This window comes from Miscanthus floridulus, chromosome 18 (genome assembly GCF_019320115.1).
Source record: "Miscanthus floridulus cultivar M001 chromosome 18, ASM1932011v1, whole genome shotgun sequence".
NCBI lineage: Eukaryota > Viridiplantae > Streptophyta > Magnoliopsida > Poales > Poaceae > Miscanthus > Miscanthus floridulus.
Window position 1 is genome coordinate 11,860,528 of NC_089597.1, and position 26,965 is coordinate 11,887,492.

Sequence of the window (26,965 nt, forward strand, 5' to 3'; positions counted from 1 at the left end):
ACTGACTGAAACTAATCCAATCAGTCAAATCAGCGCCCCAAAATAAATACAGAAGGCAACCTGAACATTGCATCCAGTCCACACAAATTGAAGCGAACTCGCTTCACTAACCAAGCACCACCCCCTTGACGCATCTAAACACCTGGCGCCACCAAGCATGGTGGCCTATCCATGAACTCGCACCTGCAATAGCAGCACGAAACCCCACGAGGGTGGCACCATCAAACACCCGTCGAAAACCCCCGCAAACCCTAAACCTACGACGCGGATCGAAGGGCTGATCGAGAACCGAATCGAGGTCAACCCGAAAGTCAGGCCTGACCTAGGGTTTCGCGCGGATCAAGAAGGGGGTGGAGCGGTTACCTCTGGCAATCTGGGGTGGCGGAGGGGTGACGACGGCGAGGCGACGGCTGAGGTCCCATGATGAGGAAGTTGTCCACCACCTATTCTTCAACTCCTGCTCGTGGTTGTCGCCATTGGAGGACGCCTAGCGCATCCGTGTTGCTCGTGCTCAGTCTCCGTGGGGGATCGAGCCATGGAGGTGGGGATCCGAAGGGCGTGGACGCGTGGTGTCTTGTGGTTTGTCAATACTGCACAGATAGGGTGGAGATCGGAGAGCAGGATGGAGATGGGCGGCGACGCGAATGGGGAGGGGATGGCCTATGAGACTGTCTCCAACAAGGAACCCATATGGGCATCCAAACCCAAAATGGATAGCAAGAGACCCAAAATCAGCCTCCAACAGAGTACCTATACGGGAGACCTATTTTGGGTTGTCTGAGAGGCACAACCCAAATATGGGCATCCTCTCTCCTAGAAACCCATTTACAGAAATGATTCTCTTTTGGATCTTGTTGTTGGAGAAGATGCCGAATAGGTATTGAACCTTTTGCCTGTAGCGCTACCCAAAGGACGAATGTGTCTTGTATTTTGGGTGTTGTTGTTGGAGATAGCCTGAGCGGCGTGTCCATGGGCGAGGCTCGAGCTGGCGATGGTGTGTTTCTTCATTTTTTTTATTCCGTGTTTGCAGCTCTCAAACTCTGCTCGTGTGAGGAGCGTTACAAGGAGGGGGCTAAGTAATGGACATGTTGATTGATAATGAAGATTTAATGATGATTTATGCTTGATGCTACAGTAATTTAACAAGGAATTAAGGCTCACGGGGGGGGCTGCAGGCCCCCCAGCCCCCCCTGGATCCGCCAATGTATGTCGCTCTCCGTGTTATTTTTCACATCAACAAATGGCAAGACAGGGAACCGCATATATCTTTGGTGTTCTATATATGGAACCAGGTTGTGCATGCATGCATTATTTGCCAGATCTGCATGGTTGGTTCCTGTAACCCCTCCAAACCATTGCTAACATCTTCGTCTAAATTTAACCAATCTACATATCCTCTTATAAATGCTGACCATCTCCCCCATTGCCAAGCCACCTCCACACATTCAAACACCTCCTCGGTCGCCTCCTCCACCGACCAATAACCCAGCCACCGCAACCGCCACAGCAACCATGGGTGCCTGCGCAACCAAGCCCAAGACGCTTGAGGGGCAGGCCCCAGCTGAGGCCAACATCTCCACACCCAAGGTTGCACCCGAGACCACTACCGTCCCCACTGAGGTGATGTGATGACAACACATTCGATCATGCATGAACTAGTTATATATGCATTTTTGTTTTCTCTTGATGTGGATTAAATCTGAATAATGTGTGTGCCATTCATGCACAGGTTGTGGTTGAACAGGTAGTTGAGAAGGTGGTGGAGGAGGACAAGGAGGAGGAGCCGGCAACGACGGCGGAACAAAAGCCGCCAGCCACAGCCGAGCCCGAGCAGAAGGCTGATGAGGTGACCACTCCGGAGGCGGCGGTCATCGTCGAGCCCGAGAACGAGGAGGAGGAGGAAGAAGAAGCCATGGTGAAGACCATCGTCGAGGAGGAGAAACCATCAGCCCCTGCAGAGGAAAAGATCGCCACCGGTGAGGTGACGGCCGAGCCCACGACGGAGGTGAAGAAGGACGCCGAGGAGGAGGAGGAGGAGAAGCCAACACAAAGCTGATCAACTGTCCATGCATGCATGTCAATTGGCTGATGCCTGATGATCAGTATGCGAGCAACGGGCCACTTGAATTCTCTAGAGTTGGCATACATGTATAGGTCGGGAGAGAAACTCAGCCACCATGTAACAAACCTTTGATGTCTCCCATTTTTCCTCCACGGGGTTCTGATAAAACAATATTCTTGGGCTTATTGAATGTTGTCTCCGTTACTAATCTTTTGCCATGGATTATTCATGAACACAACATTCCTATTATGCAATTGATATCTACCCTTACTTCTCAGTCTGATGTCTTTGAACCCACATTGGGATGAGCATTCATAACTCGTTTGATTCTACTCAAGGTTAGATTCTAAATCAAATGGTAGATCTTTATATAAATTAGAATCACTGAATGTTAGACATAATAATTATATAAACATAGATTTTGTCGCCTAGTATCATAGAATTAGACTCTAACTCTGGTCATGTCAAGAAGTAAACTCAGATAGCAGAATCGAGATTTTAACAACAATGATTCCACCTAAGAGCAACCACAATGTTGCCAGAAACCAGTGCACAGAGAATTAAATATTTAGTATCAGGTAACTGGAACGTGGTGGGGCCGATCCATAGGAAAGAAATAAAAAAGGTACCCATAGTACTGTGGCTAGCTCATAAGGCAATAAAAAACACTATGTGCACTGTACATCTAACATAATACATTCACTCTCTCCGTTCACTCGCGAGAAGGGATACGGGAAGTTGGAGACTGAATTTTTTTTATTTCATTATGGGACCTACTCATATAGACCAGCTGATCCGAATACATTATGACGTGTTATTTAACTACCGCCACATGTTACAGGGCCCACTCCTATAGACGGGTTCAACCGGATATATTGTGGTTGCTCTAATGCAGCCATACATCATCCGTAGGTTGGCACTTGTAAGTAGAGTCGAGAGCGGATGGGTAAAATCCTATTCCAACACAACCTATTTTCCATATTTGACGCGCCCATTTCTGTAACTTCAGAAGAAAAAAAAATATAGAAATAGGACGTGAGTCAAGATGAGGGTGGCTAGGACCAGGACAAAAACAGGGGATATGTCTTCTCTGCAGTGTTGCACAAAGGCTGTAGTGGTTGGCAGGTGGACCACAGTCCCTTGTAGTACTGCAGAGGATTTGCTTTGAAAAAACAGGAGAGGGTCCATCCCACCTGTTCTTTATGGATTTAGCCCAAAAAATCCCATGTTTGATTTTGGGCCATGCTAGCGCCCAGACGTCGGGACCACACGCACCTGCGTGCTGCTGTGTTTGCCCTCGTGCTTCGTGCCCTGTGCTTGCTGCTTGGTTCCACACATGCTACTGCTGCGCCTGCTGGCTTGATGCGCCCTGAGTGTGCTACTGCTGCTGTGCTTGCCCGCGTGCTTCGCGCCCCGCGCATGCTGTTGCTGCTGGGTCCGCGCGTGCTGCTGTTGCGCCTGCACGGGAGAGCATGTGCATGGGGCCTGCCCAACTGCATGTGAGAGAGAGAGGGTGGGAGCACAACGCGCGTACCCGCGTTGACCCCAGCTGCATGCTCCACCATGGGGCACCAAGCCTGGTGGTGCAGGAGCGCTTGGTTCTACGTCCGTTGGGTGCTAGCCCACTCTGGCGCTCTGCATGCATGCATGCACTTTGACCATGGAGTGCTTGGCCATTCGGGCACCGATCGCTCGTTGCGTGCACACCCAACTATTGAAGCTGGCCTACATGACAGAGATAGGCAGCGCTGGATGGGTGCCTGCAACGCGTGCGTGTCCGCGAGTTAGTGCGCGTGGGGTGCAGCACCTGCTGCAACATAGTGAAATCAGGTGAAACAATTGAAACATACGTTTGCAACATATGTGTGTAACCACTACAACATGCAACATCCAGATAAAACACTTGCAACATACGTCTGAAATTGGTGAAATATTTGGAACATACACTTGCAACATACGTGTATAGCCACTGCAACATATGCAACATCTTTATGAAAACATGCAACATCCAGATGAAACATAAACATTTGGAAAACACACTTGCAACATACGTGTATAGCCACTGCAACATATGCAACATCCAGATTAAACACTTTCAACATACGTTTGAAATAACTAAAATTTTGAAACATAAACTTGCAACACATATGTGTAGCCATTGCAACATATGCAGCATCAAATCTACTTGTGCAACATCTAAATGAAACATATGCAACATACATCTGAAACGTATAAAAATATACAGTAGCAACATGTGCTTATCTACTTGTTGCCGCCAATGAAGGCTTGTTGACGCGGGCGCGGTGGAGCGCAGCGTGAGGCGCGGGCGGTGCGCGACGTGTGGCATGGGCGGGGTGCGCATCACAAGGCGGGTCCGGTGTGAGGCGCAGGGGCACGCGGCGCGAAGTGGTTTGGCGCATGGCACGAGGCGGTTCTGTTCGGGTGGAAACATCTAGATTTTTTTTAATAATGGGCCGGTCAGATTTGGTTCACAGGTGGCGAGAGCATTACCGTTGATTTTTTAAAAAAAAAATAGAAAAAGGATAGGGCGGCTGGTCAAGCCCAAGCTGACAAGCGTTCTTTCGCCATACGGCTCTCGCGCGTTTGGGCCCTGCATAACTTTGGGCCATACCATACGGCCTAGCAGCAGCCACTCGCTACAACTTGGGCCCTTTCCTTGGTTCACCTGTCTCTCTCTTCTGACTTCTCCGTCCATCCCGTCCAGCACTCCAGCTCCATCGAGGAGGGCCGCCGCACCTGCACGCACGCGCCGTAGCGACTAGCGAGGCAAGGCCAAGGGACGGGAGAGAGAGAGGAACCCGAGGAGGGCGAAGATGATCTACCGCAGCTGGTCGCTGCTCTCGTCGACGGTCGTCATCTGGGGCGGCGTCGCCACCGCCAGCCTCGCCGGGATCTTCCTCTTCGGCGGCAAGGTACTGTCATCAGTCCCCCTTCCTTCCTGGATCACGTGCTCGCCCGATTCCGTCCCCGAGTCTGCGCCATCCGTGCACGGTGCTTGTTTCGGCTGCTCCCTTTCGGCATATTATTAGTGGTATGAAGCGTGGATCTGGTTGATGCGTCCGTGGGGTCCGGGGATTGGCCTGCCGCCCGCGATCATTACGAACCCAGAACCCTAGATTTGGGGGCAGATTTTGGTGCGATGGAGTTTGTTCTCCGCAGAGGCATATTTCTATGGTTAGCTTAGGGCTATCGAGGACTAGCAAGCTCTTATTTCAGGCTGATGCTATGTGATTTTGGGTTGCCATTGCCACGTGGGTCAGGTCAAAACTGTAGTGGTTTTTTTGTTACTGGGTAGCCAATAGGGGATTTGACAGCCTAATAAGACACCGGATAATTTTAAGGATTTCAGCGCGCAGGATTAGATTGTGGTGTGGCTCGCACAGTTGATGCTGATGATTGGGTTGCACTCTGATTTTTGTTTTGTGATTTGGTGGTAGATTGGGCGATGCTCTATGTAATGAAGCATTTGAAAATAAGTACCAAGAGAGACTAGGTAGTAATTATAAATTACTATTCACCTATAGTGATCATTTTAAGCTCAGGCGCCGTTCTTTCACTGCATATGCCTGCAGCCATGCACTTGTTTGATTAATTAGTGGGAGTTTAGTACCTCTAATTTCATTTTCTGGAAGTAAATAGCTGCAGAGTAGAAAAAATCCTTATGTGTATCTTACTAGTTAAATGCCCGTGTGTTGCTACGGTCTCGTTGCTATGGACAACGCCATCTTTGATATCCATAGATGCACCTGAATTTTTTTTTTAAAGTAAAAATACACATGGACCATTGTATTGACCATAGAACAGATTCGAATAGATAAGTACAGCAATGAGCCCAATAGCAACATGCTGCAATTTCCTGTGTGAATAAAAATATTTATTAGATTCACGACAACATTACGGGTAAGACAAAAATTATTAGGCACCAACAGTTTGTATATAAGCATCCAATACCTTAATTATGGTTTCAGGACCTTCTTATACGCGATGTTCCTAGTGTATGTCCCACTCTGCTCTGAGTTTTTTTTGTCTTGTCTGGTTTTGATCTCTTTCGTTTCTTCTTATTAAGAGCAACTGGTTAAGACAGAAGGCATTTAATTTGGTGCCAATGAACAATCATGTCTTCAGACAGAAGGCGTTTAATTTCCTGCCGATGAACAATCTGTTTATAGTTCCAAAGACATTAGCTGATGCAATTTTTTTTGTTACCCCTTCCCAGCACCATGCTTTTTTTTTTTTGCTGACTCCACAGCTGACTACTACAATATATTTCTTATTTAGTTCAGTGACACTATACTGACACCAAAGGGTAGCAGCAAAACTGGAAATAAAGAGAATTGTAGATGTGCATTTCGAACAGGGTGCATATACACTTCAGATAAGGTTAATTTTGCTAGAATAAAAAAAATGGAAGAAGTACTAAATAAATCGATGTGTAGCGGAGTGCGGATGTGTACCGGAGTCATGGGTAAACCGGTGGGGTGGGGTGGGTCCGGGAGCCTAGCGGAGACAGCATTTAGGCTGGCGAGCGGAACGAGAGAAGCGAGGACAGGAACCTTGCGGAATTTTTAAGTAGTAGAGATTTACATAATATTTTTTAGGCTCCCAAATTTCAATAGTCTCTTCTGGGTTCGGTTTGCCTTAACAGCTGATCATTATCTCGAATGTAGTGATCACCAGTTTGCGAAGAGCTATGATGCATTTAGAAATCATGAACTGCATATTAGGCGTCCTTTAAATGGCTAAATCACTACAATCTATTTGTTCCCTGTTATGCTTTTTCTTTCGCAAATATGCAGGAGCCACACATCTTCTTATTAAGAAAAAGAATTTAGCTCCCAATACAAGCCGACCCTGGTTGGTTCTCTGTTACATTCAGAAGAGAAAAAAATGACCCAAAGCTGCCTAAATAGATGCCCTAGACTCCTCTAGTGCCTTAGCCCCAGCCATGCCCAATAGCCAGGCTTCCTCTGAAATTTCTCTGAGAGTCAATGCAATGTATGGGGTTCCTGTTATGCTGGTACTATGCATTCTTTGCTGAAAAAAACTTATGTCACTGGTATTCAGCAGAATGTGGTTTTGAATGTGAGTGCCTGTTCTAACAATATTGCCTTTTGTCATGATTTGTCCTTTTGGGTTTTAGTGTGGCTTGTACAGTTGATGATTACACTCTGACCATGTTCAGTGATTTTTTTTTTTTTTTGGTGTTGGGCAATGCTCTTACATACTGAAATGTTTGAAAAATAAGTGGCAATAATGATTATAGATATGTTAATGCATTACAGTTCATCTTTATCGGTCAGTTTACACTCTGATGCTCTTCTTTCATTGTATGCTTGCAGCCTTGCACTTGTTTGTTTAATTAGTGGGACTTTGATTCATCCAGTTTCATTTTTTTGGGAATAAATATCTGCTGAGTAGAAATAATCCTTGCATTTATATTATTATTTTGGCAAACGGGGTACTATTCTTTTAGGGTTCCGAATTTCCCTAGTGTCTTCATTTCCAATGGAAAAAGGGTTGATTTGCCTTTTTGTAATAGCACAACAGCTGATCAACATGTCCTCAAATGTAGTGGTCACCAATTTGTGTAGAACTATGGATGCATTTAGAAATCATGTACTGCATACAAGATTAGGCATCCTGAATCACTATTCTAAAAGTTACTTGTTATCGTAGTACTTGTACATTATTTGCTGAAGAAATTTGATGTTATTTGTATTCAGCGGAATGGGGTTGTGATAGTTGATTGCCAGGATAAAACTGACTTAGATTTAAATAAACGATTTTAGAGTTTTCTCCCTACAAATACGAATTGGCTGGTCTGTTGATGCGTCATGCATGAGATCAACCAATACTTGGGTAACATGTTAGGTTGCTCACTACACACTCCACTTGTTTATTACTTTGATTTCTATTTTGTTATCTTGTTGTTCGTATCCAAAGTCAGTCAGCATGTTATTATTTAGTAACTTGGTCAGTTTCCCATGGCTACCAACTTGTCCAAGCTGAAGTCAGCTACTCTGTAGATGCCTTGTAGAATAGATAATTCTTGATATGCTTTGTTCTTGTCAAGGAATCAAGACTTGCTTTATTCTGATGTGTTGTTTAACATGCATGTTGGCAGGAGAAATTCAATGACTATCTGTGCCGCGAAGGCGAGAGGCTTAGGCAGCAGGACAGAGCCACGATGGGCCGAAGCTAGAGAGGGAGCATCAACTTTTAAAATTCACAAGATTCCTGCGTCCCTACTAGAACAAGTCCCTGTCTAGGATGGAATCCTTCTACTGGCTGGCTTTCACTTTCGTGAGCAAAACTTGCTCCGTATGTCAATAATAATAAATCGACTCTGGTTTTTCTGTTCTTTGTGCAACCTGCGCGCTGTACTATAATCATTGAGAACAACGGGCTCTAGCATCATTGAGAACAACGGGCTTTGGGTGGCCTTTTGGCCCCTGGTTTGTCAAGGGTTGAGTACTTGTTTGGCGTCATCAACTTGTGCGACATGATGATGTGCAACTTGTCTTGGTATAGTTACTCTGAATAAAGGTTGTTGCATTTGATGGGACTTCACAAATATCTGCCCCTTGAGCAATTTGGTGGGTGTAACCATTGACCCTTGGGGGTGGATTTTGCCAGATATTGCACCTATTGACGTTTAGGTGTATCTGGTTCTGACACACCCCAGTTTAACTGCAAATGTAATATAGCACCGCCTGATTCGTCCGTGATGACGATCCAGGAGCGTATTTTGCTCCTCCTGTTTCAGTTCTTACGGTGTGCTGCAGCGTGGAGTCAGTGTGTGTGTGGCAGTGTTGCTCGGTGGTACCCGAGTGAATACACTGCACGCGTAGCCTGCAACTTTCGAGCCCGACACGTCGTCCCCGGTGCTGCGGTGCATGCACGGCATCAGGTGTGTCTTTAATTTGTCCGGCCGAACTGACCCAACAAAGTGTTAGGAAAGCGGTGGGAGACGCGACCGTCAGATTGTGCCAAAAGCCTCGGCTGCCGATCTACGCTACGCCCGCCGGAACGCGCAAGTTGCATGGCGAGGCACACAGACAACCGATGGACGCAAGTATAAAGCAGCCACACCATCTCCTTCCGCTCCGGCACCACCGCCCCAGCAGCGGCTGACCCCGGCTATCTATTCTATCACACAGGGACGTACGAGCGGCGGAAACGCTAGGTATGGAGGAGGTGAGGTACGAGCAGGGCCGTCCCAACAATTTTTAGGGCCCTTGGGCAAACAAGACGATGAAGTCCTGGCAATCTAATATTTTAATATCACGAGATTGAACTATATAGTACTACTGGTAATAAGAGTTAACTCGCAAAATATAGTTTGTTAAAAAACGACAATACATCAAAGAAGCTTAAAGAACGGTGAAATCCATGAAATGACTTAAAATTTAAAACAAATTATGGACAGCCTGCTGCCTGTGGCATGTCCATAAGTTCCTTGATGAATTAAATAATTAAACTAATAGATCAACAATTCGTTGCACTATCGCTTGATGCCTGTATGTATTGGATTGCAAGGTAAAAAAGAAACTGAAGTTTTCAGTTTGAACAAACAATAAATACTGATGAACTGAAACCATAATCACTTACCGCAGAGTCGGGGACAGGGATGAAGGGACTGCAGCGCAGCTGGGTTAGTGGGCGCCTGCTGGGATCACGGGATTCCATATTACGGAAATCGGGATTTCAGGATTTGGGAACGCCGGAATAGCTGCCGCGGCGCAACAACACGCATGCTTTGACGCGGAGTCGCGAATAGGAAAGGGTTACCGCGCAGAGCCACAGAATGAACTTGACGTGACCGTATGGAGCCAAATACATGTACTACATATACGTATACTCATGGGCCCCTAGTGCCATGGGCCCCCGGGCGTCGCACTGCCTGCCCTCCCCCATGGGACGGGCCTGGGTACGAGAAGGTGGCGTCCCGGTTCTTCCTCGCCGTCGGCAAGGGGAACGCCGGCGGCGACCACCGCCACTTTCTCGACGCATGCTTCCTGTGCAAGCGGGACATCACCTCGGACCGCCACATCTTCATGTACAAGTACGTATCTAGCTATACTGCTACTTCTTAAGCGATCAATATGCATGCGCTGCTGCGCTCCTCGTCGTCTCTGCAGTCTGCACCTGCACCTGCATGCCACGGCCATGGGCCACGGGATCATGGATGCTTTCTTGCATGCCTTTGGTCAATCGATACACATCGGCTTCACCTCGTGCTCGATCGTGCTTCATTCGATTCCGCATGCGTGCATGCAGGGGCGACGCGGCGTTCTGCAGCGACGACTGCAGGCAGGAGCAGAGGGGCATGGACGCCGCGCTCAAGGCCGCCAGGCGCCGCCACCGCCAGCTGCGCCGCACCGCCTCCATGCCGGCGTCGTCGTCGTCGGCCGCCGCGTGCACCGCCAACAAGGCCGCCACTACTGGGAACTGGAATATCGCTGTGGGTGAGGGTTTTTTCTGACGGCAGCTGCCCGGTCCGGCCCGGCCGTCCGTCGCTGCTGCCTGCCTTGCAGTCCACGCCCGGCCGGCTGGCCCCCATCGGCCGTGTCCGGCTGCCACGCATGGGATCGGAGCTGATGGGCGAACGAAGAAGATGCGGCGGCGCGTCCGGTCAGCTGATGTGTACATTTTTGCCATCTTGTGTGGTTTTGGTTTTGTGGCCAGCTGCTGCTGCGGTCCGTCCGTCAGAGAAGACGGATGCGTGATATGCATGGCGCACGGTCTGTGTACGTGTACATGTTGGATTGGGGACAAGTTTATGAGATTAGACTTGTGGCATGAATCATGATGCTTTGCAAAGTGGACTAGCTGGCTACTACATCTCCCTGCAAAAGGTTCACAAGAGTAGATAGTAGGAATAATATAACCACCTCTTTTTTCTGTACGTACATGTACTGTTTTTCTTGCTTCTCAATGAACTGCAAGGATGGTCACTAAGATGGAAACGTTTCAGCGGTTACTCATCGCTAGGTAGTCCAATGGGCCAGCCACGTACTCTCTCGTTCCAGGGACGTTTTACTTTTTTTTTTGTCTTGAAATCAAATGTTATCTTATTTTTATAATTTTTTTATAGAAAAATACACCAACATCTATGGCTAGTGATAATAAATATTGAATATGCGTCCCTAACCCTCATGTCCCCTACAAAATTAATGATGAAGCCAACACAAAACATACAATCTCATGTGCAAATACAAAAACATCAAGACGGCTGCACGGGGAAATAAGCACAAATGGAGAACTAGCTCCATGCTGACACACGCATACATACAGGTCCAGTCTTCTCAAGCTTACAGACGACCACTTGTTGAAGTTGATGATCGCTTGTTGGGGGTTGGCCGAGTTACGCCAATGTGGGTTGTCAGCGCCCAGAGCACGGTGATGAACTCTCCTCCTTGTACCAGGACCTGCTCATGCCCCTTCACGCGCTCCTCCTCGTTCGACGGCGCCACGAAGACGATGAGCTCCGTCCACACGTCGGCCAACACCTTCCACACTGTTTCATGACGGTCACCTCCCTCCCTTAGCAAGTCCCCTGCTAGCTTTGCTCCGTTCAGAACGACCTTGCTCTCGTCATCACTCTGGCCTGATTCTGCTGCTTTGTCTTGGCCTGGCGTTTCCACATGGATTTCTCCTGCTCTTTCCATGATCCTCTGGACCTTCGTACTCTTGGACGAGAGGAAGTACGCCGGACACCCAATCATGCTCTTCAGCTCCGCCTTCATGTCCTCGAACACAGTGTCCGCCTTCTCCTTGTTGTCCGGCAGCAGCTCCGGATGGAACGCCACCAAGTAAGCGCAGTACTTGGACAGCCTAGTTGCCACCCTGCTGAGAGCTACTTCGTCTTTACTCTGAGGGGCACACTTCACCTCCAAGATGCTGGTGGCGATGTGCCATGTCAGGATGACCTCGGCGACGCTGTCGCTGCCACAAGCCCATGCGAGCTGCGTGGAGAGATGGTGCCTTTCCAACACGGACTTGCCATTGGTGAGAGGGGTGTTGTCGCGGCCATGTCTCACAAGGCAATCTATGATGGATCGTTTCAAGCTGTTAGGCGCCGGCTCCGATCTTACCGCCAAGGAGAGTGGGGCGAACAATGGTACAAGGAGTGGCCAGCGAAGGTTCAGCACGGAGAATTGCTTTAGCCTAAGGTCGCCATGGCTCATCTTGCTGCGCAGCCACAGGAGGCGGCGGAAGGCTCCGCTGAAGGTGGGGCTTTCACGCCAATGGCGTTTGGCGGTGTAGTCGCATAGCACTGAGACCATGAACCAGTTGGAGAGGAGGAAAACAAGGAACTCCCATATCTCCTCGTAGAAGAAGATGATGAAGAGAAACACGGTGATAGCAAGGTCTACCAGGGAGAAGAAGGCTGGAGCAGATCTATTGGCAGCTCTGGCTACAAGGCACAAGACTATTTTTGGAACTCCTGACCGTAGCGTGTAGTTGTCTCTGCCGAGGCTTTTGAACGCATAGCCGGCGTCGCCGTTGCCACAGAGGACAATGGACATGAGGCATAGGACGGTGACGACTACGGGCAGGAGGAGGTAGTTTGCCACGAGGAAGAAGGGGCTCGCGAAGACGACGGGGATGACGGAGTGGTAGTACTCACTGAGGAAGTTCACCTCGTCGTTCATCACCTGGAACAGCGCCTCTGCCGCGTTGCCCTCGCTGCCGCCGTTGTTGTTGTACAGGCCGTTCAAGATGAGGCTCCGGCAGTCGCGGGCTTCCGCGTCGGTCATCGCTGGCAGGTGCTCGAACCGCCGGCGCAGCAACTTGAAGAGAGCGAAGGAGAGGCAGAGCCTCTTGAGGCGTTGGTTCTTGTCGTAGTGGTCGAAGAGCTGGTCGGACTCGGCGAGCTCCCAGACTTTACCGACGGTGACGATGCTGTCGTTGGAGGCGACGTCGTTGAACTCGTAGCCATCTGCGGTAGCCTTCTTCACCAGCTTCTTCTCTCCCATGACGATGTAGTTGCACCTCCTGAGCAGCTCGTTTCCAATTATTCCACCATGCTGTTCGCCATGCTCCACGTCGACATGGTCACCTGCAGGTGCAGGGTGGTGCTGCTGGCTCTCGTCACCATGGTCGTCGACGTCTAGCATCTGAGCCATGTAGGAGGTGAGCACGGAGGCGTTCTTGCCATGGGCGTAGGAGCGCTTGCCGACCTCGGTGAAGGCGATCCGCTGCGCCACTTTGGTGGCGCAGAGGATCCAGAGGATGCCGAACACCGCCTTCCGTCCAACGCTCTTGATGTTGAAGAAGACGAGGTTTCCCAGCCAGAAGACGCGGCCGGCGCGCTGGATGGTGCTGGAGTAGCCGCGCATGCGGATCTCGTCCACCTTCTTGCGGAGGAGCTCCACCAGGAGCATCCACACCAGGATCAGCCCGGCCGTCAGGGAGAGGTCAGCAGCACCGGCAGTGGAGGAGGTCGAGCTGGAGCTGGAGCTCGTGGTGGACCTCGCGTTCTTGGCCTCCGAGAAGAGGTAGGACATGACGGGGAGGAAGAGGGAGAGCGCCGAGGAGAGGAAGAGCCGGACCTTGGGGTCCAGGATGGCGCTCACGTCGGAGATGCCGCTGAAGAGGTTGAGGTTGAAGAAGAGTCCGGCGAGCACGAACATGATGACGGAGGTGGACACGATTGTTGGCTCATTGCTCTGGTCGGTGTAGGATGCTGTGAGGTTTATGATGTACGAGTTGATGTGTTGAGGGCATAATGTTGTCACGTTAAGGTAGACGCTATGGTTAAAAACTGTCATTGCTAGCTGTAGGCTGTTACAACTACAGGCTTCAGTGTACGTAATCTAGCAGGTTTGGTCGTTGGCCCCTGGACATTGGCCACATTGCATGCTATATAAGGCAAGCTAGTTTGCCTTGCAAGCTTCATGCGTTCGCGGTCTGCTTGGTCGTCGACGGCGAACGGTATCGCGTGCATGCTAAGTTTTGGTTTGGTGTCCAGGATCATAAGCTAATAGCTAGTGTTCAACTTCAAGCTCACGTTACTGAACTGGTCGACTGAGGAGAGAGTATAATCGATCTCTTGCTTTGTTGCCAAGTTTTAGTCTGATATAACTGATGTATATATCGAAAGTGCTTGGCATGATTGGCTTCTCGCATATATAGTTTATTTTTGCTGTGTGCTTTGCCTTTGGTATTTTATTAATTTCAGAATCTTTCTTTACCAAGATGCAAAGAGCAGCGCATGAGTATGAGAGAATACGTGAACTAGTGCATTTCTCTTGTCTTTGTCCTTTATTTGCATTTATAATTTCTACTATCTTTTCTTTACCAAAAGACACACCATGCAATCAGTCTCCTTTAATTTGGAATCTGCCTTAGTTATGTTTTTTTACAACTGACTGAACTTCGAGCACTATGAAAATAAAAGCTCTGCATCCATCCTTAGTCCTTATACCATATAATACATATGATCACGTGCTCAGCAAGCTCATTGGTTTTTTTTGTATACAATGCTTCTAGAGAGGAAATAAAGGAATATTTTTATATATACCACTGCGCTAAGAATAAGATGTACTTCTCGTCTACCATCCGATCATCTGAGTAATATAGTACATACAAGACCTAACATGTCATTGACTCAATTTGCGTGGTATAGTTGAAAAGGGCCCCTCATCAATTATGGTTGTATAAATACAAATTTCCCATGAATGAATGCACATTGAACCTTGACGCACTATGTTTTTCTAGATGGGTGGGTGTGGGTAGAGGATTGTTTCTTAGATTTCCTAATGGCAATTGTAGAAAATAATTGGAATGGATTAATCCCTAGGTTGTCTCCTATGTTAATTGTGTAGTTGGTATAATTGATACTCCCTCAACTCCAAATTATAAGTCATCCTGATGGCTTATCCATACCCATTGCTGCAGTTATGATCACCACACTGCACTATGCTAGCTCCACAAGTGTTTAAGAATCGAGTGACATAAGATGGAGTTCAATTGGGCTCTAAAAAATTTAAGCAACACCAACCTTAACCCATGCAATTCTAGTTCACTCCTTGCGTGTTCAAATCCCTAGAACTAAGCAGGATCAAACCAAGACAAGTCCTAAGGGCCATCACAGTAAGTCAAGTCCTTATGTCATTGCACACTAGCAATAGGTCCTTAAGTGAGGAAATGCAAACCTAGCTAGAAGAACAGATCGAGACAAACCATTTATACCTGTTGTAAGGAATGTAAGCTTTTTTTTTGAAAGGCAACGGGGGGGGGGGGGGGGGGGGGGGGGGGGGGGGGGGGGAGGACGATTTGTCCCCACCTGATCAATCACCATAGATCCCAGGAAAAACCGGTGGGTGGAGGGGCATTAGCCCAGTTTTGGCATGGTGCCAAGTTACAAATGTGGTGAAAGGGAGAGCAAAACAACTTAGTTACATGAGACTAATGGATCTCTAAGAAGTAGATAAGTCGGTGGATCTTCTTGGCAATCGGCATTGCCAATCAATAGCAGTCGCTTTGCAAGTGGCCATTAACCTATCCATACTCGGTGTCATTCCCCTGAACACGACATCATGGCGATGTTTCCATAGCTCCCAACAGCACAATAGCAGGAAGGTTGAGGTCGCCTCCTTGGCCACTCGGGGTGGTGTTCTGGTTTCGCACAGCCTCTGAACTTCATTTGGTTTCCAGCCAATTTGTCTCCAAAAGGACTGAGCAAAGGTGCAGCCTGTTATGATGTGATCAACGTCTTCATCTTGGCTCTTGCACAGCTCGCACAGGGCATCCGGTAGGAGGCCTTTCCTCTCCAGGTTAACTTTGCACTGAATTCTATTCTGGACTAGGAGCCAGACAAAGAATCTCACTCGTGGGGGTGCATGGTTGCACCATACAAAGTCGAAGTAGGGAAGTTTCTGCTCTTCTCTAATCGAAGCTTTGTATATCATCTCGACAGCAAGTTTGCCATCAATCTTGGTGAATGCACAACTTCTGTCATCTGTAGAGGTTTCCAGGACGACGTCTCGGAGAAGGTGTGTCTCAACTGATCAAGCTCATTCTCGGTTTGGGGAGTTAGCCGGGGTTGAATCATGGCCTGCCACTCATTGCCGAGAGCAGTGTTTACTGAAACATCTCCATTCGTGAAGTGGCTATGCAAGGAGGGGTAGGCATCAGCAAGTGTAGTATTTGTCAGCCATTTGTCATACCAGAAGGAAGTGTTTTTTTCATCTCCCACTCTGACATGAGAGATGCTTCTGTAGGCCGGCAACAATTCCCTCATTGCTTCCCAGTGTGGACTGATGACATCCCCATGGAGGTCAGACAGTCGGACATGGCTCCTCGCCCAAGCTGCCCAAGATGAGTCTCCGAGGTGGTGAAGACGATGTATCAGTTTGATCAATAGTCAAGCATTCTGGGTGTCTAGGCATCTGATCCCGAGACCTCCATCCTGCTTTGCTTTGCAGACATTTTCCCATGTGACTAGACATGTCGGGTTCATAAACCCAGGGTCCCTCATGGACTTGCTTCCCAGCAAAAGCTCGGCCCAGCAGAAGACATTGCGAACGATGCGCAACTCCTGGGCCGGCCCAAATACTTAATGACAGGCTAGAAGGATGATGCTCGTTTCTGACTCTGGCCTGCCTCTCCGACCAGAAGGCCTGGCCAAGAAGGAACGATGCTCGCTTCCGACTCCGGCCCGACTCTCTGACCGGAAGGCCTAGCCAAGGAGGAACGATGCTCGCTTCCGACTCCGGCCTGCCTCTCTGACCGGAAGGCCTGACCAAGGAGGAACGGCGCTCGCTTCCGACTCCGGCCCGCCTCTCCGACCGAAAGGCCTAGCCAAGGAGGAACGACGCTCGCTTCCGACACCGGCCTGCCTCTCCGATCAGAAGTACACCGAACCTCCACTTACAGCTCTTCTCCGACCGGGAGGCCGGAGCCGACTGGGGAACGACCGACCGGGGACGCTCACTCGGTGAAGACCTAGGAAACGGATAGAGCAAGTAAAGCAGGGCGCTCAAGTCAACCACAATACCGAGGACCGTACCCTGCACACATGTAGGATAGCACTGTCAGGGCATGTCAGAAGGGTGCTCCACAACCTTCCAGACATGTCCGAACACAAACAGTGTTATGGGCGCCGACATTTATCCTATAGTATGGTAGGCACCGACATTGGCCATACCAGAAGAACGCAGTGGAACCAACCACATGCATCCAGCCATCAATAGTATTGTGGGCGCTGACAAACCACCTTGTACTCGACGGCGTGGGCAACAAGACTAGGTAGCACACACTCTCTTTCTCTCACACTCTCTCTTGTAAAGCCGTCCCCTTCATCTATAAAAGGGGATGTGCTCTCTCCAAAAATAAAAATCGATGGGAACAACCATCAAATGATTCCAACGAACAACATACAGATCATTCCGATTCTCTCTGCTCGGCTCTAAAACTCTAAAGCCAAACTGAGCAACACTTAGCGCACGTTGGAGCTCCCGTCACTCTTGGCCCTTCGGTCCGGAGTCCGACCAGACCTCTGATACCCCCATCTTACTCCCTCATGTTTGTAACCCCACAGCAAACTTCGAGCACCTGGGCTCAGGAATAACATCACCGACTGACTCAAACTGGATGTAGGGCACATTGCCTAAACCAGTATAAACCCTGTGTCATTGAGTGCTAGGCCACATCCGATCACAACGTATGGCAAAATGACAAATATTTACTAGTTGGTCACTTTTCGCACCGACAGTTGACATCGTCCGTGGGGAAGACGTCGTACGTTCACGCTTTTGGTCATCCGATGGCCCACCTTTCCGCCATCTTCGGCATGGCAGGCTCAAGCGATACGACTTGCTTCGGCTCGCTAGAGTTTCCCATCCTCCCACCTATTGGGATGTGGGTTCCTCTTGTCTTCGAGTCGTCCTAGGCCTTACTCTTTAGAAGCCTAGACTTCATCGCTGACCGGCTTGGTGTGCTTCGCCTCCACGAGGAGGCACTTGTCCCGGCGCCCATCGAAGGAGGAGCGCCCTCCGATGGCTCCGGACCACCTGGCGACCTCAACGACGAGGCACCCACGCTTCGTTCCAAGCCTATGCTAGGCTCAAACCCCACTATAAGTAACGTATATATTGTTATTTACTCGCTATTTACTATTTTCCACCGATTCCCTAGAGGGACCCCGTTGTCCCCACCATAGCCGCCATGCGACCGGTTCCCCTATGGCCTTGCATCCCCCGTGGATGCCTACGCATGGGGGCTCTGAAAGATGCTGGCGTCACCCCCTCTCACATCCGAATTCGTGGGGATGGCAGGCTACGCTCCCGCCTCTTTTCACGACCTCATGGATGACGATGTTGAGAGCGATGGCTCCAGCATCGATGATGTCATGGCACCAACCCACCCTCTGTCCTAGGAGTGCGCTATGGCGGATGCCCCGGGACAACCGCCGGTGGTGGCGGAGTCTCTATAGACCCACACCCCTCTGGACCCTCATGCGAAGGCCCTTGCGTGTGCGCAGGAGCACGGTGAGGAGCTATGATAAAGGCGGTAGAACCAGCCACCACCTGTGCTGGCACGCTCGGTACTCCACATTGTGCCCCATGCGCATAACCCGACGAGCGGCGCCCGGGGTCACGTCCACCAGGTTCAGCGCAACATCATCGACGGGGGAACGATCCCCCACAGTTCGATCGAGCTGGCCAGAACATCACCACGATGGTGATGCTTCTGCATGGCCTACCCGAGCCTATCGACCCATAAGAGCAGGCGGTCCACCAGAACCTCTAGGCGCTGGTGGAGACCGCCGTCATTCAACAGGCAGAAAGCTCCTTGTCGTGACACCAACTCGCAGCCTCTCTCCCCACTAGGGGAGCAGGGACGCACCAGATGAATCACTCCATCCGCTCCCACTACAGTTGCCGGTCGCAGAATAGGAGGGCACAGCTACGCCACGGCCTGACTCGGCGCTCGCTCCACACCGGCCACCTTTGCGTGAATGCCTTGGGCCAAACCAAGACCCTCATAGCGTCATCAGCAACCGGTGATGGGCCCAGCATGATGATGACGTCCATCGAGCCGTGGTGAGAGCAAGCGACACGAGCTCCAGTCGGACGATCGAGGGGAGCAGTGAAACGCACCCTAGGCGTGGTCACCGACCCAACGACTAGAGTCCCAGCCTAGATGGCTTGGGACCACGGGCCTTTGGCCGATGCATCCAGAGAGCGCCATTCCCATAGCGCTTTCGACCGCCTACCAACATCACCAAATATACCGAGGAGACGAATCCCGGTATATGGCTCGAAGACTTCCGGCTCGCCTACCAAGCTAGAGGAGTGGATGATGACCACTTCATCATTCAATACCTCCCTATCTGTGTGGGGGGAACATGTTTGAGCATGGCTCAAACTCCCCCCACATGATAGCATCCGCAACTGGGCGGACCTCAAGAGGATCTTCGTCGGGAATTTCCAGGGGATGTATGTCCACCCTATGAACTCCTAGGACCTCAAGAGCTGCCAGTAGGAGCCCAATGAGTCCCTATGGGATTACATCTGTAGGTTCTCAAAGCGATGCAACTCCCTTCCTGATGTCATCAACGCAGACATCATCAGCGCATTCCTCTTCGGGACAACCTGCGAGTCCCTGATCCACAAGCTTGGCTGCCTGAAGCCCCGTACCACCCGTGACCTGTTTGACGTCGCCACGAACCACGCCTCTAACAAGGAGGTGGTCGGACCAATCTTTAGTGGAGGCCAGGACAAAGGCATGGCCAAGCGCGAGGACCAAGATGAGGGCCCCTCCACATAGAGGGGCAAAAAGAACAAGAAGGATCGGCGCCGACTGGTCAACTCCGTGTTGGTCACCGCGACTGATTGTGTAGGCAAGCAGCCCCAGCAGGGCTAGCCTGATCACTTTGACAAGCTCATGGATAGCCCATGCACCAACCGCGCCTACCCCATCAAACACCTCTACAAGGACTGCAAGCTCCTCAAACGCTTCTTGTGATAGGCTGGCGGGCCAAAAGAAGGAAAGGGCAAGGAGGCAGCAGCCAAGAAAGGAGGCATGGCAGGCAAGGACGAGGATGGGTTTCCCAATCCCGAGGAATGCATCATGATCTTTGGGGGTTCTTATGCCATCTACTCTAAGCGCCAGCACAAAGTGCACTACAAAGAGGCATGCGCCGCCAAAATGACCGTCCCCTCCTTCCTTCGTTGGTCAGAATCTCTGATCATTTTTATCAGAGGGACCATCCTTCCCACGTCACCAGACCAGGTCGCTACCCGCTCATTGTCGACCCCATCATCCACAAGAAGTGCCTCACTTAGGTGCTGATGGACGGAGGCAGTGGCCTCAACATCCTCTACGTTGATACCCTCGATGCCATGCACATCCCCCGGTTGGAGCTCCGCCTGGTGAGCTCTCCCTTCCACGGCATGATCCCAGGGATGTAGGCATACTTGCTAGGGCAGATCGACCTTCCTGTCACGTTTGGCGACCGAACCAACTTCCGCTCGGAGGTCCTCACCTTCGAAGTGGTGGACTTCCTAGGGTCCTACCATGCCATCTTGGGGCGGCCATGCTACGCCAAGTTCATGGCGATCCCCAACTACACCTACCTCAAGCTGAAGATGTCGGGACCGAATGGTGTCATCATTGTGGGTAGCACCTTCTTGCATGCCTACACGTGCGATCGCGAGCATTATGAGCTCGCCACTGTCGTCATCAACTCATCTGAGCTCCCACGGCTTGGGTCAACCAGACTGCAACAAGCCAACCTCCTCGACTGCCTTTCGCCCACTCGAGGAAACTAAGGTGATGGGGATCGACCCCACTGACCCTACCAAGATAGTGCAGATCGAGACCCAGCTCCCGGCCAAATAGGAATGCGAGCTCGCTGACTTTCTATACGCCAATCATGATGTCTTCACATGGAAGCCTTCTGACATGCCAGGCATACCACAGGAGGTCACCGAGCACGCACTATGCCTCGTCTTGGGCTCGAAGCCCGCCAAGCAACGCCTGCATCACTTCGACGATGAGAGGCGTAGGGCCATAGGCGAGGAGGTCGCAAAACTCCTGGTAGCCGGCTTCATCAAGGAGGTATACCACTTTGACTGGCTTGCCAATCCTGTTCTTGTTAAAAAGAAGACTAGAAAATGGAGAATGTGCGTTGATTATACTGGCCTCAACAAGGCGTGCCCGAAGGACCATTTTCCTTTGCCACACATAGACCAGATAGTCGACTCCACCTTAGGATGCGAAATTCTCTCCTTTCTAGATGCCTACTCAGGCTATCACCAGATTGTGATGAAAAAGTCTGTGCAGCTCGCGACTTCGTTCATCACCCTGTATGGTTCATACTGCTACATAACCATGCCTTTTGGTCTAAAGAACGCTGGCGCCACCTATCAACGGTGCATGCAACGATGCTTTGCCGATCAAATCGACCCACTCGATTAGCCTAACCAAGTCGAGCAACCAAAACCAACAATCGCCATCTATGTTGATGACATAGTGGTCAAAACGGCTTAAGCTTGTGACCTGATCACAAACTTGGCCACGACGTTCACGAGCCTCCAAAGGTTTAACATCAAATTGAATCCCAAAAATGTGTCTTTGGGGTTCTAAAGGGGAAGCTGCTTGGATACATCGTGTCTGAACGCGGCATTGAGGCCAACCCAAAAAAATCATGGCCATCTCCAACATGGGCCCTATACGCAACATCAAGGGCGTATAGAGGCTCACCGGCTGTTTGGCCACCCTGAGTCAATTCATCTCCCGGCTCAGCGAACGGGGGATGCCTCTCTACAAACTTCTCAAAAAGACGAACACTTTCGTCTGGACTGAGGAAGCACAATAGGCTTTGGAGAGCCTGAAAGCGTCACTGACATCAGCCCCAATCCTCGTCGCTCCCGAACGAGGAGAACCCCTCCTCCTCTACATTATGGCAAGCAACCATGTGGTGAGCGCCACCCTAGTCGTCGAAAGGGAGAAGCCAGAACACTACCTTAAGGTCCAATGGCCCGTATACTTCATCTAGGAGGTACTCACTGACCCCAAGGTTTGGTACCCCTAGGTGCAAAAACTCCTATACGCCATGCTGATGGTGACTCGAAAGCTCCTGTACTACTTCACCGACCATGAAGTCTTGATCGTCGCTTCATACCCACTCGGAGACATCATCCACAACCGCGACGCCGCAGGACGAATCTCCAAGTGGGCACTCGAGCTAATGGGCCACAACATTAGGTATATCCCCGTTGAAAGCTCTAGTTTGGTTTTGGTTAATTGATGAAACCCTAAGTGCTAACCTAGTTTATCAAGATGATTATGAGATAGGTAGCACTACTCCAAGTGATGAAGCAATGACGAAGATCATGACAATGGTGATAGCATGGTGATGATCAAATGCTTGAACTTGGAAAAGAAGAAAGAGAAAAACAAAAGGCTCAAGGCAAAGGTATAATTTGTAGGAGCCATTTTGTTTTAGTGATCAAGACACTTAGTGAGTGTGATCACATTTAGGATAGATAGCCGTACTATTAAGAGGAGTGAAACTCGTATCGGAATGCGGTTATCAAAGTGCCACTAGATGCTCTAACTCATTGCATATGCATTTAGGATCTAGTGGAGTGCTAACACCCTTGAAAATATTTGTGAAAATATGCTAACACATGTGCACAAGGTGTTTGCAGGATTGAGATGGGTTTGGGTCCCTCTCTCCCTCCCGCCGAGCTTGCGAGGCGGGATTCGGCGCTTTTGGAAAAATGAAATGTCTATTTTCTATTGCGCCGGATGCAAAATTCTTGGTGGTTGGCACATTTGAGCAAGGGTGAAGAAGTTAGAGTTGAAGTGGAGTTGGTCGAAATGATGCTGGCGTCGGTCTACTGACCGGACGCTGGGTCACTCAGCGACCGGACGCTGAAAGGCTGCGTCCGGTCGAGCTGTCAGACGGCACAGTCGCTGTGGTTGAGCACCGGACGCTGGTCTGCGTCCGGTCAAGGTGGACCGGACGCGTCCGGTCGAAAAAAACATGCCTCGGGGAGCTTACTGGAAACGACCGGACGCTGGGGCTTCAGCGTCCGGTTAGTTTTATCGGACGTGTCCGGTCATGCTCGGGAGCTTACTGTAAACGACCGGACGCAGGGGCTTCAGCGTCCGGTCAGTTCGAAGGAGCAGCGTCCGGTTGAGGCTGATGACCGTTGAGTCTGGACACGTGGCTGACATCGAGCGACCGGACGCTGAGAGACAGCGTCCGGTCAGTCTGACCGGAGCGTCCGGTCAGAACGCGTTTTGCCCAGTGAAGGGGTATAACGGCTCTATTTGATGGGGGCTCTATTTATAGCCCCATGGCCGGCTCAAGGGCCATCTCTTGCACATTTTTCATTGACATAGCATCCTTGTGAGCTTAGCTAAGGCCCTCCCACTCATCTCCATCATTGATCCATCATCATTGTGAGATTGGGAGAGAATCCAAGTGCATTGCTTGAGTGATTGCATCTAGTGGCACTTGGTATTCGTGTTGCGCTGCGGATTTCGCTTGTTTCTCTTGGTGGTTGCCACCACCTAGACGGTTGGAGCAGCGGTGAAGGATCGGCACGAGTTGGTGATTGTTCGTGGCCGCCTTCGGTGATTGTGAGGGGAGTTGTACCTTCCCCGGCGGAGCGCCGAAAGGTAACTCTAGTAAATTGCTCGTGTCATTGAGTTACCTCACTTGTGGGTCGGTTCTTGCGGTGTCCAATCGTGTGGACGAGGTTTGTGAAACACCTCTTAGCCGCCGAACCACCAAGTGTTGGTCGACACAACGGGGACGTAGCGTGTTGGCAAGCACGTGAACCTCGGGAGAAAATCGATTGTCTCTCTTCTTTGTCATTCTCCCGGTGATTGGCTATATATTCATCTTGTGATTGGTTCATCCCCTACACATCGGTATAATCACTCTACTCACTCATTTACATTCTTGCAAACTAGTTGATACAAGCTCTTTAGTGTAATTAGAATTGAGAGCTTGCTTTATTATTTACATTCATCTAGTTGAGCTCTTTAGAGTAGCAAGGTTGAGAGCTCTTAGTGAGTAATTACATAGTTAGTTTGTGTGCCTAAGTATTCATTGCAACTAGAATTGTTGGATAGGTGGCTTGCAACCCTTGTAGAGCTAGAGCAAGTTTGCATTACGCTATTTGTCATACTAATCAAATTGCTCTAGTTGATTTGTAGATTTTTAAATAGGCTATTCACCCCCCCTCTAGCCATATTAGGACCTTTCAAGTGGTATCAGAGCCGTGGTCACCGTTTGATTAAAGGCTTAACAACCTCGGTGTCAAATTATGGCTCAAGTTGTGTTCAACCATGTGGGGGGCAAACCACCATTCTTTGATGGCACAAGCTATGATTATTGGAAGAGAAAGATAAGTGTGTATCTTGGTTCAATCAATGATCAAGTATGGGATGTAACCGAGAATGATTATGCTATCATTAATCCCGACAATCCCACCAACCAAGATAAGTCTAACAAGCAATGCAATACAATGGCTCTCAACACCCTATACAATGCCCTTGATCCAAAGGTGTTTGAGCAAATCAAGGATTGTGAAAGAGCAAATGAAGTGTGGAGGAGATTGGAGGAAACCTATGAGGGCACACCGGAGGTGAAGAGTGCCAAGTTATATATTCTCAAGGACAAGTTGATAGGTTTCAAGATGAAAGATGATGAGAGCATACCGGAGATGTTCCATCGCTTGCAAGTCATTGTCAATGATTTGAAGGCTTTGGGAGAAAAGATCAAGAATGATGATGTCTCTCATCGGTTCTTGATGAGTCTACCTCCAAGGTTTGAAATGTTGAGAATGCTAATCATAAGAGGAGGATTAAAGGAGATCACCCCCAACCAAGTACTAGGTGAAGTCATGACACAAGAGACATACCGTGTGGAAAGGGAGGGGGATGACAAGGAGGACAAGAAGGAAGATGAGGACAAGAAGAAGAAGAGTGTAGCATTCAAGGCTAGCTCATCATCATACAAGAACAAGGGCAAATCAAAGAAAGAGTCAAGTGATGATGAGGATCTTAGTGATATTGATGATGAAGCTATGGCTCTCTTTGTGCGCAAGATGGGCAAGTTCATGAAGAAGAAAGGCTATGGTGCAAGAAAAAGAAGAGATCATACCAAGAGCAAAGAATATGTGAGAAGATGCTATAATTGCAAGAGTCCCGATCATGTGGTAGCCAATTGTCCTTACAATAGTGACAATGATGAAGATGGGAAGAACAAACACAAGAAGGACAAGAAAGAAAAGAAGGAGAAGAGGGAGAAGAGGATGACCTTTCAAAAGAAGAAGAAGGGTGGAGGCTATGTGGTCACTTGGGATAGTGATGGCTCATCGGATAGTGATGACTCTAGTGATGATGGCAAGAAATCAATCAAGAAAGCACTAGCAAGCATCGCCATCAACGACAAGCCCTCCATCTTCGACACTCCATCAACATGCCTCATGGCTAAGCCTACCAAGGTAAAATATGATGAAAGTGATGATGATGAAAGTGATTCTTGTAGGAGTGATGATGAAGATGAGGAGTACTCCAAGGAGGAGCTCATGGACATGTGTGAGCAAGTGCACGCTTGCAATGAGATGAAGAGAAAGGAGTGCAAAGAATTGCGCAAGAAAATAAAATTTCTTGAGCAATCCTTTGATGAGCTCAATGCCACTCATGAGGGGCTAATGGATGCCCATGAGAAGCTTGGCAAAGCTCACTCAAAGCTTGAAAAAGCTCATTCCTCTCTCATTGAGCAAGTCAAGAAGGAGGAAGCCAAGGAGGAGCAAGTGATAGTAACATGTGATGTAGGACTAACATGTGATCTTATTGATGAATCTTTTAATGAACCCATTATTGTTGCTCCCACTAACACTTCTTGTAGCACAACCATTACCACTCCACCTATGAATGATACATCACTAATGGTGGAAAATGAAACCCTCAAGAAGGAGGTGAATGAGCTCACTCGTGCCTTAGGCAATGCCTATGGTGGAGATGCCCGCTTGCTAAAGTGCTTGGGTAGCCAAAGGTTTTCTCTCAACAAAGAGGGATTAGGCTATATCCCCAAGAAAGGCAAGGCGGCCTTTGTCACTCCCAAAGCTAGCTTTGTGAAGGGCAATGGTCGGTTTTGCAATAGATGCAAGCAAGTTGGGCATATAGAGCAAAATTGCAAGACTAACAAGAACAAGCTACCTAATGTATCCTCAATCAAATTTGATTCTTATTACATGCTTTATAAGGGTGCCAATGGTGTGAAGGCTAAGTTCATTGGTACACCGATTGTGGGCCCAAAGAAGAAGGCCATTTGGGTACCAAAGACCTTGGTGACTAACCTACAAGGACCCAAGCAAGTTTGGGTACCTAAAAAGAATTGATCTTCTTTTGTAGGTAAATTATAAAGCCGGAGGAAGGCATTGGGTGCTTGATAGTGGATGCACACAACACATGACCGGTGATCCAAGAATGTTCAATTCAATCAATGAAAGCAAGAGCAATGGGATTGATAGTATCACATTTGGTGACAATGGCAAAGGCAAGGTCAAAGGGCTTGGTAAGATTGCAATATCCAATGACTTGAGCATTTCCAATGTGCTACTAGTAGAGAGCTTGAACTTCAACTTATTATCGGTAGCCCAATTGTGTGATCTTGGTTTCAAGTGCATATTTGGTGTGGATGATGTAGAGATCATAAGTGTAGATGGCTCTAACTTGATATTCAAAGGATTTAGATATGAGAATCTATACTTAGTTGATTTCAATGCTAGAGAAGCTCAATTGTCAACATGTTTGATCACTAAGTCTAGCATGGGTTGGTTATGGCATAGAAGGCTTGGTCATGTTGGAATGAAACAATTGAACAAATTGATTAAGCAT

General features: G+C 49.2%; 3 protein-coding genes across 3 annotated transcripts; 2 read left to right on the forward strand and 1 right to left on the reverse strand.

The window, feature by feature from the left end:
- Positions 1-1,436: 1,436 nt before the first annotated feature.
- Positions 1,437-2,247, forward strand: LOC136522727 (cytosolic calcium-binding protein 2-like). Its single transcript, XM_066516537.1, has 2 exons — positions 1,437-1,620; positions 1,730-2,247. Exons 1-2 carry the CDS (start codon positions 1,513-1,515, stop codon positions 2,054-2,056), a joined length of 435 nt encoding a protein of 144 aa, XP_066372634.1. The 5' UTR covers positions 1,437-1,512; the 3' UTR covers positions 2,057-2,247.
- Positions 2,248-4,896: 2,649 nt separating this feature from the next.
- Positions 4,897-10,568, forward strand: LOC136523295 (uncharacterized). Its single transcript, XM_066517023.1, has 4 exons — positions 4,897-4,995; positions 8,208-8,238; positions 9,959-10,148; positions 10,364-10,568. The coding sequence occupies exons 1-4, from the start codon at positions 4,897-4,899 to the stop codon at positions 10,566-10,568; spliced, it is 525 nt and encodes a 174-aa protein (XP_066373120.1).
- Positions 10,569-11,280: 712 nt separating this feature from the next.
- On the reverse strand, positions 11,281-13,992 carry LOC136522821 (uncharacterized). The gene has a single exon (XM_066516622.1). The coding sequence runs from the start codon at positions 13,858-13,860 to the stop codon at positions 11,398-11,400; it is 2,463 nt and encodes an 820-aa protein (XP_066372719.1). The 5' UTR covers positions 13,861-13,992; the 3' UTR covers positions 11,281-11,397.
- Positions 13,993-26,965: the final 12,973 nt, after the last annotated feature.

What these genes read in the sequence shown, in the direction of transcription:
- LOC136522727 (XM_066516537.1), top strand. Translation starts at nt 1,513, where the DNA reads ATGGGTGCCTGCGCAACCAAGCCCAAGACGCTTGAGGGGCAGGCCCCA. An exon ending in CCACTACCGTCCCCACTGAG is followed by an intron (nt 1,621 to 1,729) that starts GTGATGTGATGA and finishes ATTCATGCACAG; the next exon opens with GTTGTGGTTGAACAGGTAGT.
- LOC136523295 (XM_066517023.1), top strand. Translation starts at nt 4,897, where the DNA reads ATGATCTACCGCAGCTGGTCGCTGCTCTCGTCGACGGTCGTCATCTGG. An exon ending in TCTTCCTCTTCGGCGGCAAG is followed by an intron (nt 4,996 to 8,207) that starts GTACTGTCATCA and finishes GCATGTTGGCAG; the next exon opens with GAGAAATTCAATGACTATCT. An exon ending in CGCCACATCTTCATGTACAA is followed by an intron (nt 10,149 to 10,363) that starts GTACGTATCTAG and finishes GCGTGCATGCAG; the next exon opens with GGGCGACGCGGCGTTCTGCA.
- LOC136522821 (XM_066516622.1), bottom strand. Translation starts at nt 13,860, where the DNA reads ATGACAGTTTTTAACCATAGCGTCTACCTTAACGTGACAACATTATGC.